The sequence below is a fragment of the Leucoraja erinacea genome, chromosome 38 (assembly GCF_028641065.1).
Source record: "Leucoraja erinacea ecotype New England chromosome 38, Leri_hhj_1, whole genome shotgun sequence".
Taxonomy (NCBI): Eukaryota; Metazoa; Chordata; class Chondrichthyes; order Rajiformes; family Rajidae; genus Leucoraja; species Leucoraja erinaceus.
The window spans coordinates 220001-238545 of NC_073414.1; the positions used below are offsets into that span (position 1 = coordinate 220001).

An 18545-nucleotide genomic window follows, 5' to 3' on the forward strand; every position below is an offset into this window, starting at 1 on the left:
CAATACTCCAGGTGTGGTCTCACCAAGACCCTGTACAACTGCAGTAGAACCTCCCTGCTCCTAGACTCAAATCCTTTTGCAATGAAAGCTAACATACCATTTGCTTTCTTTACTGCCTGCTGCACCTGCATGCCTACCTTTAATGACTGGTGTACCATGACACCCAGGTCTCGCTGCATCTCCCCCTTTCCCAATCGGCCACCATTTAGATAATAGTCTGCTTTCCCGTTTTTGTCATTTTGCACCTCGTCTGTGTCTAACAATGATTTATATATCTCAGCCAGGGCTCCTGGAATTTCCTCTCCAGCCTCCCACGCTGATCTCATATATATGTCTGATTCAGTCTGGGAGATTTATCCATCTTCACACGCCCCAGAACATCCTGCACCTCCTTGACCATAATACAGATTGTTCTCAAGACAATGTTCTCCATTAATGATGCCATTCCTTAGTCTTCATGCCTTTCTGCACAGTAAAATAGAGAAATCCTCATTGAAGATCTTGCCCGTCCTACTCTGCTTTCTCACCTTTTTCACGACCGCTTTGGTTTCTGAGGGGGCTTATTCTCTCTCCAGTTACCTTCCCCTTAATGTGCTTAGAAAATATCTTTGTATACTCCTTAATTTTATTAGTTTAGTTTCGCAATACAGCACAAAAACAGGCCCTTCGACCCACTGAGTCTGTACCGTCCAGCGATCCCTGCACACTTGATCCCAGGAATGATTGGATTAACATATGATGAGTGTTTGTCGGCACTGGGCCTGTACTCGCTGGAGTTTAGAAGGATGAGGGGGGGGACCTCATTGAAACGTTACCGAATAGTGAAAGGCTTGGATAGAGTGGATGTGGAGAGGATGTTTCCACTAGTGGGAGAGTCTACTCTAGGGGCATAGTGTCAGAATAAAAGGACATACAGTAGGAAGGAGATGAGGATGAATTTCTTTAGCCAGAGGGTGGTGAATCTGTGGGATTCACTGCCATAGACGGGGATGATATTTTTAAGGCAGAGATAGATAGATTCTTGATTAGTACGGGTGTCAGGGGTTATGGGGAGAAGGCAGGAGAATGGGGTTAGGAGGGAGAGATAGACCAGCCATGAATGAATGGCGGAGTAGACTTGATGGGCTCCAGCCTCAGTTTGTCTTCAGTCAAAAGAGATTAAAAGAAACTCCAGAATTCCAATCAAACGCTCCAATTTGGCAGATTGATTGACTATTTTGTTTAGATAATATGAAGCCAGAGTAATCTCCTTGTAAGAGTTAGCGGATGTGTTGGTCTAATCAGCGGCATTAATGTTAAGCCACAGGTTCCTCTGTGTGTGTTTGCCGATCTGCCGGTGAGGCTTCAGATGCAACGTGTGCTTGGGGCTGTACAGAGGAATCAGTGAGAGACACAGAGTGGGAATGTAAATGTGCAGGAAGGAACTGCAGATGCTGGTTTAAACCGAAGATAGACAGACGCACAAAGCCGGAGTAACTCAGCGGGACAGGCAGCATCTCCACAGAGAAGGAATGGGTGACGTTTTTGGTCGAGACCCTTCTTCAGACTGAAGTCCATTCGGCCCATCGAATCTACTCTGCCATTCAACCATGGTTAATCTATTTCTCCCTTCTCACCCCATTCTCCTGCCTTCTTGGTTTAGTTTAGCTTAGAGATACAGTGCGGAAACACTGATTTCTTCATCTCTCAAGAGATGCTGCCTGACCCGCAGAGTTACTCCAGCATTTTGTGTCTATCCTCAGTGTAAACCAGCATCTGCAGTTCCTTTCTCATGCACAATGAACTCATTTCTGCCTTGATATTCATAGGTGATAGGAGCAGAATCAGGCCATTCGGCCCATCAAGTCTACTCCATCATTCAACCATGGCGACTTTAATGCCGCTGATTAGACCAACACATCCGCTAACTCTTGCAAGGAGATTACTCTGGCTTCATATTATCTAAACAAAATAGTCAATCAATCTGCCAAATTGGAGCGATTGGTTGGAATTCTGGAGTTTCTTTTAATCTCTTTTGACTGAAGACAGACTGAGGATGGAGCCCATCAAGTCTACTCCGCCATTCACTCATGGCTGATCTATCTCTCCCTCCTAACCCCATTCTCCTGCCTTCTCCCCATAACCCCTGACACCCGCACTAATCAAGAATCTATCTATCTCCGCCTTAAAAATATCATGCGTGGCATTCAACTTCAGTCCGAGGAAGGGTTTCGGCCCGAAACGTTGCCTATTTCCTTTGGGTTTCGACCCGAAACGTTGCCTATTTCTTCGCTCCATAGATGCTGCCTGACCCGCTGAGTTACTCCAGCATTTTGTGTCTATCCTCAGTGTAAACCAGCATCTGCAGTTCCTTCCTCTTGCACAATGAACTAATTTCTGCTTGATGTTCATAGGTGATAGGAGCAGAATCAGGCCATTCGGCCCATCGAGTCTACTCCATCATTCAACCATGGCTGAATGCATTCATCATACGTGGCATTCAACTTCAGTCCGAAGAAGGGACAGCAGTATCTATGGAGCGAAGGAAATAGGCAACGTTTCGGGTCGAAACCCGAAGGGTTTCGGGACGAAACGTTGCCTATTTCCTTTGGGTTTCGACCCGAAACGTTGCCTATTTCCTTTGGGTTTCGACCTGAAACGTTGCCTATTTCCTTTGGGTTTCGACCCGAAACGTTGCCTATTTCCTTTGGGTTTCGTCCCGAAACGTCGCAAATTTCCTTCGCTCCATAGATGCTGCTGCACCCGCTGAGTTTCTCCAGCATTTCAGTCTACCTTCGATTCTCCAGCATCTGCAGTTCCTTCTTGTCCTTCTGACAATGACAATTAAAATTGAATCTGAATCTGAAACTGAATTAAACAACCATGGCTGATCTATCTCTCTCTCCTAGCCCCATAACCCCTGACACCCGTACTAATCAGGAAGGAATCTGCGTGTTAGCTCCTGAAACACAAAATGTGTTCATATTCAATATGAAGTTTAATGAAAAGAGAAAAAGAAGCTGTTATTCTCTCAAGAGAAAGATAATTACATGTTTTTAGATAATCATTGGTATTTATAGTGATCTGTTTGGAATCACGATAGCACCCGTCATGATTGCACTCAGACTAATTTTAATTCATATTTTCTTCTTTTATGCGTTGATTAATGTTATCATTTCATATTCAATGATATGAAAAAACAAAAGGCTGGTATTTCATGCAGCACCGTGTCGAGCCTCTCCGTCAACCACTCCTTCTGGGCGCTCAACATCTTGTTGCACGCAGTAGAATGCAGTAGAACAACAAGGGGTGATGGAGCTGGTGATGTGTGTGTCCAGCTGTGGCTGCAGATGTTGGCCAGACACTTTGCCACAGCGGGTAGTGCTGCTGCCTCACAGCGCCAGAGACCCGGGTGCCATCCCGACTACGGGTGCTGCCTGTAGAGTACATTCTCCCCGTGACCTCGTGGGTTTTCTCCGGGTGCTCCAGGTTCCTGCCACACTCCAAAAACATGTGGGTTTGTAGGCTAATTGTCCCTAGTGTGTGTAGGATAGTGTTGGTGTACGGGGATCGCTGGTCAGTACAGACTCGGTGGGCCGAAGGGCCTGTTTCCACGCACTGGCCCTGTCACGGCACACTGATATGCGACCCCTGCACATCAACACTATCCTACACACATAGAAACATAGACAATAGGTGCAGGAGGAGGCCATTCAGCCCTTCGAGCCAGCACCGCCAATCATTGTGATCATGGCTGATCATCCCCAATCAGTACCCCGTTCCTGCCTTCTCACCACATCCCTTGACTCCACTATCCCCTAGAGCTCTATCTAACTCTCTCTTATATCCATCCGGTGATTTGGCCTCCACTGCCCTCTGTGGCAGGGAATTCCACAGATTCACAACTCTCTGGGTGGAAAAGTTTGTTCTCACCTCACAGTCTTAAATGGCCTCCCCTTTATTCTAAGAATAACACCGGGGACAATTTACAATTTTACCAAAGCCAGTTAGCCTACAAACATAGAAACATAGACAATAGGTGCAGGAGCAGAGGCCATTCGGCCCTTCGAGCCTGCACCGCCATTTAATATGATCATGGCTGATCATCCAACTCAGTATCCCGTACCTGCCTTCTCTCCATACCCTCTGATTCCCTTAGCCACAAGGGCCACATCTAACTCCCTCTTAAATATAGCCAATGAACTGTGTGGCCTCAACTACCCTCTGCGGCAGAGAGTTCCAGAGATTCACCACTCTCTGTGTCAAAAAAGTTCTTCTCATCTCGGTTTTAAAGGATTTCCCCCTTATCCTTAAGCTGTGACCCCTTGTCCTGGACTTCCCCAACATCGGGAACAATCTTCCTGCATCTAGCCTGTCCAACCCCTTAAGGATTTTGTAAGTTTCTAGAAGATCCCCCTCTCAATCTTCTAAATTCTAGAGAGTATAAACGAAGTCTATCCAGTCTTTCTTCATAAGACAGTCCTGACATCCCAGGAATCAGTCTGGTGAACCGTCTCTGCACTCCCTCTATGGCAATAATGTCCTTCCTCAGATTTGGAGACCAAACCTGCACGTCTTTGGAGTGTGGGAGGAAACCGGAGCACCCGGAGAAAACCCACGCAGGTCACGGGGAGAACGTGCAAACTCCGTACAGACAGCGCCCGCAGTCAGGGTCTCTGGCGCTGTGAGGCAGCAGCTCTACCCGCTGCGCCAGCGCTCAGCACACAACAAGGTCATTATTTGTCCGTGTGGGGAGAGCTTTGTGCAGAAGAACATATCTGCTGCTCTTCCCTTTGCTCTCTCCAGCCCACAACAATCGGTGGCCATCTGTTGAGAAAGCAATTATATTTTCCCATTCTCCTCCCCCTCTAATGATGTGTTGACATTGTCCTGTGGAGCTGGTGAACTCTCCTCTCCTCGCCTCACGCTGCAAGCAGAGGGCAGTAGCAGTTGTATCCTCACCCTAACCTGCTCATGGAGTCATAGAGTGGAGACAGGCCCTTCAGCACAACTTGCCACACCGACCAACATGTCCCAGCTACACCTGTCCCACCTGCCTGCCTTTGGCCCACATCCTTATAGAAACTTACAAAATTCTTAAGGGGTTGGACAGGCTAGATGCAGGAAGATTGTTCCCGATGTTGGGGAAGTCCAGGACAAGGGGTCACAGTTTAAGGATAAGGGGGAAATCCTTTAAAATTGAGATGAGAAGAACTTTTTTCACACAGAGAGTGGTGAATCTCTGGAACTCTCTGCCACAGAGGGTAGTTGAGGCCACACAGTTCATTGGCTATATTTAAGAGGGAGTTAGATGTGGCCCTTGTGGCTAAGGGGATCAGGGGGTATGGAGAGAAGGCAGGTACGGGATACTGAGTTGGATGATCAGCCATGATCATATTGAATGGCGGTGCAGGCTCGAAGGGCCGAATGGCCTCTACTCCTGCACCTAATTTCTATGTTTCTATCCCTTTCAACCAATCCTATCCATGTACCCGCTGAGTTACTCCAGCATTTTGTGTCTATTTTTGGTTTAGAGGGATATGGGCCAAATGGTGGCAAAAGGGACTAGTGTAGATGAGGCGTCTTGGTCGGCATGGATGAGATGGGCTGAAGGGCCTGTTTCCGTGCTGGATGACTTTATGACTCTAAATATCACGTCTTATATCCCATTCCACCACTTCCTTGTGGGCCAGCTATATTTACGCTGAGTGGCATGAATATACATGTTGTGTTGTTGCCGTTTTAGTTTCAGTATCAGTCTAGTTTACTGTCACGTGTACCGAGGTACAGTGAAAAGCTTTTTGTTGCGTGCTAACCAGTCAGCGGAAAGACAATACATGATTACAATCGAGCCGTCCACAGTGTACAGATACATGATGGGGGAATGTGTAGGAAGGAACTGCAGGTGCTGTTTTAAACCGAAGATAGACACAAAATGCTGGAGTAACTCAGCGGGACAGACAGCTTCTCTGGAGTGAAGGAATGGGTGACGTTTCAGGTCGAGACCCTTCTTAGACAATAGACAATAGGTGCAGGAGTAAGTCATTTGGCCCTTCGAGCCATTCACTGTGATCATGGCTGATCATCCCCAATCAGTGCCCCGTTCCTGCCTTCTCCCCATATAGAAACATAGAAAATAGGTGCAGGAGTAGGCCATTCGGCCCTTCAATATGATCATGGCTGATCATCCAGCTCCGTATCCTGTACCTGCCTTCTCTCCATACCCCCTGATCCCTTTAGCCACAAGGGCCACATCTAACTCCCTCTTAAATATATCCCCTGACTCTGCTATTTTTAAGAGCCCTATCTAGCTCTTGAAAGTATCAGTTCTTTAGACTGATTATGATAATGGAACAAGATAAAGTCTGGTCAAGGATAGTCCAAGGATCTACAATGAGATAGATGGAGATTTAGCACTGCTCTCTAGTTGGGGTAAGATGATTCAGTTGCCTGAGAGCAGCTGGGAAGAAACTGTTGGTGAATGTGTTGTGCTTGCTGAAGCTGCAAAAGGATTTGAGTCTAGGAACAGGGAGGTTCTACTGCAGTTGTACAGGGTCTTGGTGAGACCACACCTGGAGTATTGCGTACAGTTTTGGTCTCCAAATCTGAGGAAGGACATTATTGCCATAGAGGGAGTACAGAGACGGTTCACCAGACTGATTCCTGGGATGTCAGGACTGTCTTATGAAGAAAGACTGGATAGACTTGGTTTATACTCTCTAGAATTTAGGAGATTGAGGGGGGATCTTATAGAAACTTACAAAATTCTTAAGGGGTTGGACAGGCTAGATGCAGGAAGATTGTTCCCGATGTTGGGGAAGTCCAGGACAAGGGGTCACAGCTTAAGGATAAGGGGGAAATCCTTTAAAACTGAGATGAGAAGAACTTTTTTCACACAGAGAGTGGTGAATCTCTGGAACTCTCTGCCACAGAGGGTAGTTGAGGCCACAGTTCATTGGCTATATTTAAGAGGGAGTTAGATGTGGCCCTTGTGGCCAAGGGGATCAGGGGGTATGGAGAGAAGGCAGGGATGGGATACTGAGTTGGATGATCAGCCAGAAACTCAGCGGGTGCAGCAGCATCTGTGGAGCGAAGGAAATAGGCAACGTTTCGTCCCGAAACCCTTTGGGTTTCGACCCGAAACGTTGCCTACTTCCTTTGGGTTTTGGCCCTATTTGAAGCCAGTTGAGGCCACAGTTCATTGGCTATATTTAAGAGGGAGGTAGATGTGGCCCTTGTGGCTAAAGGGATCAGGGGATATGGAGAGAAGGCAGGGATGGGATACTGAGTTGGATGATCAGCCATGATCATATTGAATGGCGGTGCAGGCTCGAAGGGCCGAATGGCCTCTACTCCTGCACCTAATTTCTATGTTTCTATGTTTAGATTATTGCAGATATAGGTGCCCAGAAACTTGAGGGAGTTAGGAGAAACTTGAGGGAATGGCGAATGGTGCAGGCTCGAAGGGCCGAATGGGCTACTCCTGCATCTAATTTCTATGTTTCTATGTTTCTATCAGCCGTGATCATATTGAATGGAGAATGGTGCAGGCTCGAAGGGCCGAATGGCCTCTACTCCTGCATCTAATTTCTATGTTTATGTTTACAGAGGGAAGGTCACTGTTGTTTGCTGTTTGTTTTTTGCAGAATGATCCCGTCTTCCAGCAAGACGTTTGTGGTGAAGGACCTGGTGGCTGGACGAGACTACGACCTTTGTGTCCTGGCCGTGTACGATGACCGGACAACGTCCCTGACAGCGACCAGAGCTGTGGGCTGTGTGCAGTTCACCACAGAGAGAGAGTACGCCCACTGTCGCTCCACACACACCCAGTTCCTTGGCGGGACCATGATCATCATCATCGGAGGAATCATCGTGGCCTCTGTCCTGGTTTTCATCATCATCCTGATGATCAGATACAAGGTGTACAACAGCTCGGCCGAACACAAAGCCAAGGTCAGCAACGTCTACTCCCAGACCAACGGGAGCCACCAGGGCTCCATGCCACCGTCCACATCCAAGCTGACCGAGGAGCAAGTCCAGGAAGTGATGATGGACTCCACCAAAGAAACCTTGGCTGCAGCTTTAACTTCGGGCTGCGACAGTGTCTCGGTCACCCCCAGCCCGTCTTTCCCAGCCGAGGGAGTCAGCCCCCACAAAGGGAGGAGAACTCGTTCTGCCACAGAGCAGCTGAAGGAAGGTCCATGCTCCCTGAAGGAGGCTCAAGGAGAAGAACAGGGTAGCAACACCACAAAGCAGCCACAATGCAAAGAGCACAAGTGAAGGAGGGATTCTGCTGGGACCCTCCTCACCGCTGGAACTGTTGGATATTCCCCAGTGGTCACCACCAAGTCCACCTCCCGGGAACAGCTTGGAGAATGGGTTTCACCCCAGAACCACAAACAATGCCTGTTATCTCTTCCATTTTTGTACATAATATATTTTTGATACCTCGAAGCATGACATTTGAAGAGTGTCTGATGTGTCCTAGATAAGTATGTGTCAGTGGGTGTGTGTATCTACAAGATATGTACAGGAACAGTCAGGCTCGAGGCTCGAGTCAGTCTGCCACACATCAGTTGTCTGTGTAAAGCCTGTATCTGGCAACCACGGCCAACAACTAGTTGGAACATTCCACCACGCTTGCACAAGTCATCGTGGATCCAACATGGATTGCAGTTCTCCCTTTACATTCCCCACTCCCCTCATTTCATCTCCGCCATTTCACCAGCTCCTGGGTTTTCATTTAAGGTCAGTATAGGTGGGAATTACTGACACAGCATCTGGGCGGTTAATGCTGCTGCTCATATCGTTCTTCCCCCTCTGTGGAATGGTGAATGTGTGAAGATGCAGCCCTGTGTCAGAGTGGGTGGTAGTTAACATTCATGTCTGTCTGTCTGACTGTAGGTCTGTGTGTGTATGTGTGTGTGTGTGTGTCTGTGTGTGTCCGTGTGTGGCTGTGTGTGTGTGTCTGTGTATGTGTGTGTGTGTCTGTGTCTGTGTGTGTGTGTGTGTGTGTGTGTCTGTGTCTGTGTGTCTGCGTGTCTGTGTGTGTTCTGCGTGTGCATGTGTGCGTGTGCGTGATTAAATGGCGGGGTCGACACGATGGGCCGAATGGCCTAATTCTGCTCCTATCACTAATGACCTTTATGGAAGTCTCGACAAATCAATGAATAACAATATCCAATCTAGCAAGGAAACATTCCCCCATCCCCGTTCCCCATTCCCCCCACCCCCCCCATCTACCTCTCCCCCCCATCTACCCCTCCCACCAACTACATGTCATTCCTAGCCCTCTCTGTACCTGACACCATATAGTCTTCTTCTCACCTGCAGCCTTTGTTGTGTACTCCACCCATCACACCTGCATCCACCTATCTCTCACCCTCATCTCCCCCCCCCCCCCCCACCCCCACTCCATCAGTGAAGAAGGATCCCAACCTGAAACGTCGCCTGTCCGTTCCCTCCACAGATGCTGCCTGAACCGCTGAGTTCTTCCTGCACTTTGTGTTCTGCTCCGAGTCCAGCATCTGCAGTTCCTTGTATCTCCAAGACTTTGGGTCACTGGACTGTGTGTATAAGGTGCTGGTTCACACCATCTATACATCCACACTTCACCCCAATGTTCCTAACCCTGAGTTATAAAGTGGACATTTTATTACAAAAATGATTTAATAAACTATAAAATTTTATAATGAAAACCAAACTGAGGTGAAATCTGATACATTGCCAACACTTTTCCTGCTGCTTTCCTACACTTCTCTGTTGATCTTCCCTCCGTGCGTGACAGAGCCATGTATGGGCAACGAGGAGGTCAGGAGGGTGATGGGCAGGGTCAGGGCCAGGGTCCAGGTAAGGGTCAGGGGTCATACACAGGGTCACGGACAGAGATGAGTCGTTCAGGAGGTGATTCAGAACCTTGGACAGAGAGTTGGGGCAATGTCCGTAGAAACATAGAAACATGGGTGGAGGAGGAGGCCATTCGGCCCTTCGAGCCAGCACCGCCATTCAATATGATCATGGCTGATCATCCACAATCAGTACCCCGTTCCTGCTTTTACCCCCCATATCCCTTGATTCCGTTAGCCCTAAGAGCTAAATCTAACTCTCTCTTGAAAACATCCACTGCCTTCTGTGGCAGAGAATTCCACAGATTCACACCTGTGGGTGGTTTTTCCTCATCTCAGTGCTAAATGGCCAACCCCTTATTCTTCAACTGTGTGACTCCCCTGGTTCTGGACTTCCCCCAACATGGAGAACATTTCCTGCGTCTAGCCTGTCCATGTCATGTTATGTTTCTATAAGATATCCTCTCATCCTTCTAAATTCCAGTGGGATGTGAGCTGAGATTGTTCACTCAGTTAAATGCATTGATTGTAATCATATATTGTGTTTCTACTGACTAGTTGGCACGAAACACAAGTCAGGAACAGCAAGTCACAACTTGGAGAAGGAGAAAGTATCCCATTATTTTTTTACAAACCCTGTGGAGCTGACCTAATTCCTCCTTTACAACAGAACATGGAGTGTTGCTAAATATACTCCATGGTGAGAATGTGTGTAAGCTGTCGTTTGGTGGTGGCTGGGAGTTGGAACCAACATGCCCTGAAGTGTTAGTGAACGAGACTCGGTTAGTGACTCAGCTGGTACTCGCTAGAATTTAGAAGATTGAGGGGGAGATCTTATAGAAACTTACAAAATTCTTAAGGGGTTGGACAGGCTAGATGCAGGAAGATTGTTCCCGATGTTGGGGAAGTCCAGGACAAGGGGTCACAGCTTAAGGATAAGGGGGAAATCTTTTAGGACCGAGATGAGGAAAACATTTTTTACACAGGGAGTGGTGAATCTCTGGAACTCTCTGCCACAGAAGGTAGTTGAGGCCACACAGTTCATTGGCTCTATTTAAGAGGGAGTTAGATGTGGCCCTTGTGGCTAAAGGGATCAGGGGGTATGGAGAGAAGGCAGGTACAGGATACTGAGTTGGATGATCAGCCATGATCATATTGAATGGCGGTGCAGGTTCGAAGGGCCGAATGGCCTCTACTCCTGCACCTATTGTCTATGTTTCTATGAGACACTTCACACACATTTGATCCAAACCCGACACATAAAGAGAATCAAAGATAGGCACAAAATGCAGGAGTAACTCAGTGGGACAGCGAGTAACTCAGCGGGCCAGGCAGCATCTCCGGAGAGAAGGTATGGGTGATGTTTTGGGTCGAGACCCTTCTTCAGACAGAGAAGAGAGAATCGATTCAGTTCAGTTCAATTTCATTTATTGGCATGTGTACCGAGCTAATTGCATTGATTGTAATCATATATTGTATTTCTACTGACTAGTTGGCACGAAACAAAAGCTTTTCACTGTACCTCGTGACAATAAACTAAACTGAACAGTGAAAAGCTTCTGTTGCGTGCTAACCAGTCAGCGGAAAGACAATACATGATTACAATCGAGCCGTCCACAGTGTACAGATACATGAAGAGGGAATAACGTTTAGTGCAAGGTAAAGTCCCATCAAGGATAGTCCGAGGGTCACCAATGAGGTAGATAGTAGTTCAGCACTGCTCTCTGGTTGTGGTAGGATGGTTCAGTTGCCTGATAACAGCCGGGAAGAAACTGTCCCTGAATCTGGAGGTGTGTGTGCGTTTGTTTTCACACTTCTGTACCTCTTGCCCGATGGGAGAGGGGAGAAGAGGGAGTGACCGGGGTGTGAGACTGGTCCTTGATGATGCTGCTGGCCTTGGTGAGAGAAGGTGCAAGAAGCTAATAGAATATCAGCTCTTCCACTGCAGACTAACCCATTCAGCACGTACTCCCAGGCAGTTGTAGACTCACAGAGTCATACTGGATCTTTGGAGTGTGGGGGGAATCTCTCATGGTCACAGGGAGGACATATAGACTACACACAGGCAGCACCCGTAGTCAGTATCGAACCTGGCTCTCTGAGGCAGCAACTCTACCACAGCGACACTGTCGATGCCAAGACACCAAGAAGCAGTATGAATGTCTCTGGCCATCATCATTGTTGCCGTTTTCAACCAGATCCAACTCTGTGCCCATCCATTGCCAGAAATGTCCAAACATGTGGCTCCAACACTGATCTACAACTCAAGCTCTGAGGCACCGTGTTGTCAATGGATAAAGAGGGCCAGAGGGGCAAGGGTCAAACACCAGTAAATGGTACTTGTCTCTCTGCCACAGAAGGCAGTGGAGGCCAATTCACTGGATGTTTTCAACAGAGAGTTAGATTTAGCTCTTGGGGCTAACGGAATCAGGGGATATGGGGAGAAAGCAGGAACGTGGATGATCAGCCATGATCATATTGAATGGCGGTGCTGGTTCGAAGGGCCGAATGGCCTCCTCCTGCACCTATTTTCTATGTTTCTATGGAGTGTCTAGGTCGGCATGGATGAGTTGGGCTGAAGGGCCTGTTTCCATGCTGTATCTCTAGAAACCCGACCTGAAACGTCACCTATCCATGTTCTCCATAGATGCTGCCTGACCCGCTGAGTTACTCCAGCACTCTGTGAAACGTCACCTATCCATGTTCTCCACAGATGCTGCCTGACCCACTCAGTTATGGTGCAGCAGCATCTATGGAGCTAAGGAAATAGGCAACGTTTCGGGCCAAAATCCTTCTGGAAATAGGCAACGTTTCGGGCCAAAATCCTTACGGGTTTCGGCCCGAAACGTTGCCTATTTCCTTAGCTCCACAGATGCTGCTGCACCCGCTGAGTTACTCCAGCACTTTGTGTCTTTTTTTGTTGTAAACCAGCATCTGCGGTTCCTTGTTTCCACTTTATAAGTTTCGTGTTGCGTTTGTCTTGCTATTTGTTGGTGGGAATTTGGTTGGTTCACTCTGCTGCCAGTGTGGGGCTTCTGCCCAAGTCCTGCACCCCATCCTGGCACCCCTCTTCGCCAGCTCCCTAAACCCTGGGCCCAACTACACACATGCCCTGATCTCAGGCTCAGAACTCCACAGTATAAACCATCACAAGTCCGACTCAAGTTGTTGCCTCGATACATCATACTGACTTGTACCGACTCACCTCTGCTCTGTTTCATTGGCTGTGTTTATAAACATAATTACCTGCTGATAAACACTTCCAGGTTCAGATTTATTTCAGTTCACTATATGTCTGCGTCTTTCCTCTCTGTGTCTCCCTCTCTGTCTCCCTCTCTCTGTCTCTCCGTCTCTCCCTCTCTCCCTGTCTCTCTGTGTCTGTCTCTGTCTCTCTGTCCCTCTCACTGTCCCTCTCTCTGTCTCTCTCTCTCTCTCTCTGTCTGTCTGTCTGTCTGTCTGTCTGTCTGTCTGTCTGTCTGTCTGTCTGTCTGTCTCTCTCTGTATCCCTCTCCCTCTCTGTCTCCCTCTCTCTGTCTCTCCCTCTCTCCCTCTGTCTCTCTGTGTCTGTCTCTCTGTGTCTCTCTGTGTCTCTCTCTGTCTCTCTCTGTCTCTCTCTCTGTGTCTCTGTGTCCCTCTCTCTCTCCCTCCCCCCCTCTCCCTCTCTCCCTCTCTGTCTGTCTGTCTGTCTGTCTCTCTGTCTCTCTCTGTCTCTGTCTCTCTCTCTCTCTCTCTCTCCCTCTCTCTTCTCTCTCTCCCCCCCACCCTCTCCCTCTCCCCCTCTCTCTCTCTCTCTTGTCCTTGATGAAGCTGCTGGCCTTGTCGAGGCAGGGTGAGGTGTAGATGGAGTTGACGGAAGGGAGGCTGGTTTGTGCGATGCCTTCATCTCGGCCAGCTTTTTATCCAGTCCCTGCCATTTCAGAGAGTCGTAACCAGGAGCAGGAGTGAATTAAAACGGAGAAAAAATCTCGGCAGATAAATCTCCCTGAAGGATAGTTGGGATTGTCACTTCACCAGGTCTGGAATTGAAATTCAGGCAGCAGCTGAGAATTAATATTCATACCACAGCTCGGGGTCGTTAGCTGGTGCATGGACACATAGTTTTATGGTCACTTTAATAAATAAGTTTCAGTTATAGCTATGGCATTGTTCATCGTGTAATCTGGCCTTTCATTTTGATATTAATGTTCCCATTAATCCACACTTGCTCTAATTTGACATCAGTAATGACATCCTGTCGAACAAGACAAGAAACTGCTCCTCACTGTGGTCTCCTCCCTCCAGTTCCCAGCTCTCAGCTTACAGAGAAGATTTACGAGGATGTTGGACAGGCTAGATGCAGGAAGATTGTTCCCGATGTTGGGGAAGTCCAGGACAAGGGGTCACAGTTTAAGAATAAGGGGGAAATCTACAGGGAGAGGTTGAGCAGGCTGGGACTCTATTCCTTGGAGCGCAGGAGGATGAGGATGAGGGGTCACTTAAATAGGTGCATAAAATCACAAGAGGAATAGATCGGGTAGACACACAGAGTCTCTTGCCCAGAGTAGGGGAATCGAGGACCAGAGGACACCGGTTCAAGGTGAAGGGGAAAAGATTTAATAGGAATCTGAGGGGTAACTTGGGTGTATGGAACGAGCTGCCAGAGGAGGTAGTTGAGGCTGGGACTATCCCAACGTTTAAGTAACAATTAGACAGGTACATGGATAGGACAGGTTTGGAGGGATATGGGCCAAGCGCAGGCAGGTGGGACTGGTGTAGATGGGGCATGTTGGTCGGTGTGGGCAAGTTGGGCTGAAGGGACTGTGTATCACTCTGTGACTCTGTGATCCCAGGCAGAGAGCTTGGGTAGCTAATGAATTTGGTCTGAAGAAGGGTCTCGACCTGATACATCACCCATCCCTTCCCTCCGGAGATGCTGCCTGACCCGCTGAGTTACTCCAGCATTTGCTATCCTCAGTTCAATCTACAGTTCCTTCCTACACTACTCAGTAGTGAGGTGAGTAATATTGAGTGCAGGATGAAGCTTGGTAAAGCTCCTCTCAGCGAGCGGGGTTACCCTTGTGATGGTAAATGCTGGCTGCTCACAGCTACTGAATACTGATGAGGCCACAATGAAGAAGCAATTACACTGCAATTACCAAGCAGCTGAGAGAGCAGACATCCACTAGTAACGCCGGCTTTATAAACTATTTTTATTTTCCAAAGGATCATAAATGTCACGGGGAAATGCTAATTTGGCCAGTTATACTAATCGGGATTAAAGCAGAGTGCGTGACGAGGATCAACAGGACATGGGATTCGACATGGAGGGAGGAACTACAGATACTATGAAGATAGACACAAAAAGCTGGAGTAACTCAGCGGGGCTGGCCAGTCTGAAGAAGGGTCTCGACCTGAAATGGTACCCATTCCTTCTCTCCAGAGATTCTGCCTGAGTTACTCCAGTATGTTGTACTTCCTAGTCATAGAGTGATACAGTGTAGAAACAGGCCCTTCAGCCCAACTTGCCCCTACTGGCCAACAATGCCCCAGCTACACTAGTCATAGAGTGATACAGTATAGAAACAGGCCATTCAGCCCAACTTGCCCATACCGGCCAACATGTCCCATCTACACTAGTCATAGAGTGTTACAGTATAGAAACAGGCCCTTCAGCCCAACTTGCACATACCGGCCAACATGCCCCATCTATACTAGTCACAGAGTGATACAGTATGGAAACAGGCCCTTCAGCCCAACTTGTCCACACCGGCCAACATGTCCCAGCTACACTAGTCCCACTGGTACATGGGTAGACATGGGTAGAAAGGTTCAGTTTAGTTTAGAGATACAGCACGGAAACAGGCCATTCGGCCCAACCTGCCCATCCTACACGCACTAGGAACTATTTACATTTACACCAAGACAATTAACCTACAAACCTGCACGTCTTCGGAGTGTGGGAGGAAACCGAAGATCTTGGAGAAAATCCACGCTGGTCACGGGGAGAACGTGCAAACTCCGTACAGGCAGCACCCGTAGTCGGGATCGAACCCGGGTCACTGGCGCTGCGAGCTCTGTAAAGCAGCAACTCTACCGCTGCGCCACTGTGTGGCGGGTGTAAAGGTGTAGCGGGATGTGGCCAAAGGCTCAGTTACAAAACCCGGTCAAGTATGGAAGAGTTGGGCCGAAGGGCCTGTTTCTCTGCTGTTTGACCCTGTGACTGTGGGACAGTGTAGCCTCACTGTATCGAGTACACACTGAACTTACTGTGAGAGTTTGTGTCAGGGTTGTGCAGAAGGAATATCGGCCGATGTAGAACCACATTCTCCACGATGACTTCCCCACCACAATGGAAGAATCTTGCAACAGGATCGATTAGTTTGGAGATGACTGAGCTGCAGGCTGGAGCGCTGAAGGAAGAGGGGAATGTGTCATTAAAAAGTCCTCATGATGTAACGCTCATGCGAGATTTAACCTGTAAAGTCTTTATCGAATTGAGTGTGGGTTTTATTGTTTGCGTGGGAGACAGTGGCCAGGGAACGGGAAAGTTTATTTAGAAATAGTTTACGAGCTTCATTTTCACTTTCACTGTCGTAAAAGGATCTGAGTGAAAATCGAAGCTGGCAGCTGGCGAGTTTGAACGAGCATTCACGATGAGAACACACGCTTGGTGCAAGAGGTTCGTAACTCACCTGCCGCACGTGGATTTGATTATCACAGGTCACCAACTGCGGCACTAACTCAGTGTCGTGTCATCAACAGAGCGGTGGGCAAACTGACACATTAGAAGGATGAGGGGGATCCTCATTGGAACTTACCAAATAGTGAAAGACTTAGATAGAGTGGATGTGGGGAGGATGTTTCCACTAGTGGGAGAGTCTAGGACCAGAGGTCATACCCTCAGAATTAAAGGGTGTTCCTTAAAGAAATAACCATATAACCATATAACAATTACAGCACGGAAACAGGCCATCTCGACCCTTCTAGTCCGTGCCGAACACATAATCCCATATACCTGCGCTCAGACCATATCCCTCCATTCCCTTCCCATCCATATAACTATCCAATTTATTTTTAAGATGAGGAAGAATTTCTTTAGTCAGAGGGTGGTGAATCTGCGGAATTCATTGCGGTGGAGGCTGTCAAGGCAGAGATAGATAGATTCTTGATCAGTGCGGGTGTCAGGGGTTATGGGGAGAAGGCAGGAGAATGGGGTTAGGAGTGAGAGATAGATCAGCCACGATTGAATGGTGGAGTAGACTAGATGGGCTTATCCTGCTCCTAGAAGTTGTGAATTTATGAACCCAATCAGCACCTGTTCCTTTCCTCCAGAAATGCCTCCTGACCCGCTGAGTTACTCGTCTGTCTTCAGTCTGAACGATATAGTGGCCTCATTCACCAATTGCCCAACTTGTGGACTAACACCAAGCACTAACACCGACCTGTCTCATCTCTCCACAGGACGTTGAGGATCTAACTCGGTGACCTGCCAATAACTCTCTCCTCCAAACACAGTCTTGCCCATCCTCTGCCCTGTCTATACATCCGCGACCACTCTAAGGGACATTATAACGGACCTCTGTCGCTGGAGAGGACAGTCCCGCACTCCACACCATTCCCACATTTCCAGCTTTTTCCTTGTTTGTAAAAAAAGAACAAAGAACATTTTTTGTATTCGAAATAAGGGTGTTTTAAATCTTATAGTTTTGTACAATGTAATTTTTTTAAAGTGTGTCCTTTTAGTAAAGACACCTGATGTACAACTTCCTTCTGCAGTTATTAATCACATAATCCGCCCAGATCATTATTTATATCAAAGTGCCTTTGAGCATGTGTCAGGCTCCAGGATGCTGCTGTAATGTCACATCAAAGTGGTGTTGAAGGAGAGATGGTGCTAGCTTGCTCCACTGACATTCAGATCAGCTCAGACCATCCTTGGCTGGAAGGGCTTGCAGCCACGGCCACCTGTTCTCTAGCCACGGACCGAGTCTCCCTGTTCCGGAGGCTTCACTCTGTACAAGATGACAACCTCGCCTCGGACTCCCCACACCTGAGATTCTCTCGACAGGTGACCTCCCCGCACACCTGTACAGGTAAGAGCAGGTAACGTGGGCAAACTGGGCTGTTGGAGTTGAGTTGGTGGTGATGGTGTGAGGTGGGACGGGGTGGGAAGTAGGGATCAGGTATCTAGGTGGTGTCAGGTTCAGAGGCTGGAGTTTGCTGACATGGTGGAGGCAGCTGAGATGTTCTTTGTAGACACAAAATGCTGGAGTAACTCAGCGGGACAGGGAGCATCTCTGGAGAGAAGGGATGGGTGCATTTAGGGCTGAGACCCTTCTTCACACTGATGTCAGGGGAGGGGCAATAGATAAAGAAGTATAAAGTCTGTAGAAGGGTCTCAACCCAAAACATCACCCATTCCTTCCCTCCAGAGATGCTGCCTCGCCCACTGAGTTACTCCAGCTTTTTGATTCCAACTAAGGAAGTGTATAGATAAGGAAGAGTAAGGTGAGAAGACAGGACAAAGGGAATGGAGATCAAGACAAATGTAGAATTGATCATTGTTAGTAGGGAGATGTTTAGCTTAGTTTAGAGATACAGAGCGGCAACAGGCCCTTCGGCCCACCAAGTCCGTGCAGACCAGCGATCCCTGTACACTAGCACACTAGGGACATGGTACAATTTATACTGAAGCCAAATTAACTGCTGTGCCACTGTGTGCTGCCCCTAATGCATGTTGAG

General features: G+C 48.1%; 1 protein-coding gene across 1 annotated transcript in view; it reads left to right on the plus strand.

Moving 5' to 3' along the window:
- The window catches only part of LOC129714069 (leucine-rich repeat and fibronectin type III domain-containing protein 1-like protein), a 101996-nt gene extending 93158 nt beyond the window's left edge, over positions 1–8838 (plus strand). Inside the window, exon 3 of the mRNA XM_055663527.1 lies at positions 7626–8838. Within this exon, the coding sequence (XP_055519502.1) occupies positions 7626–8259 (634 nt within the window). The 3' untranslated portion in view covers positions 8260–8838. The remainder of the gene's footprint in view (positions 1–7625) is intronic.
- Positions 8839–18545: the final 9707 nt, after the last annotated feature.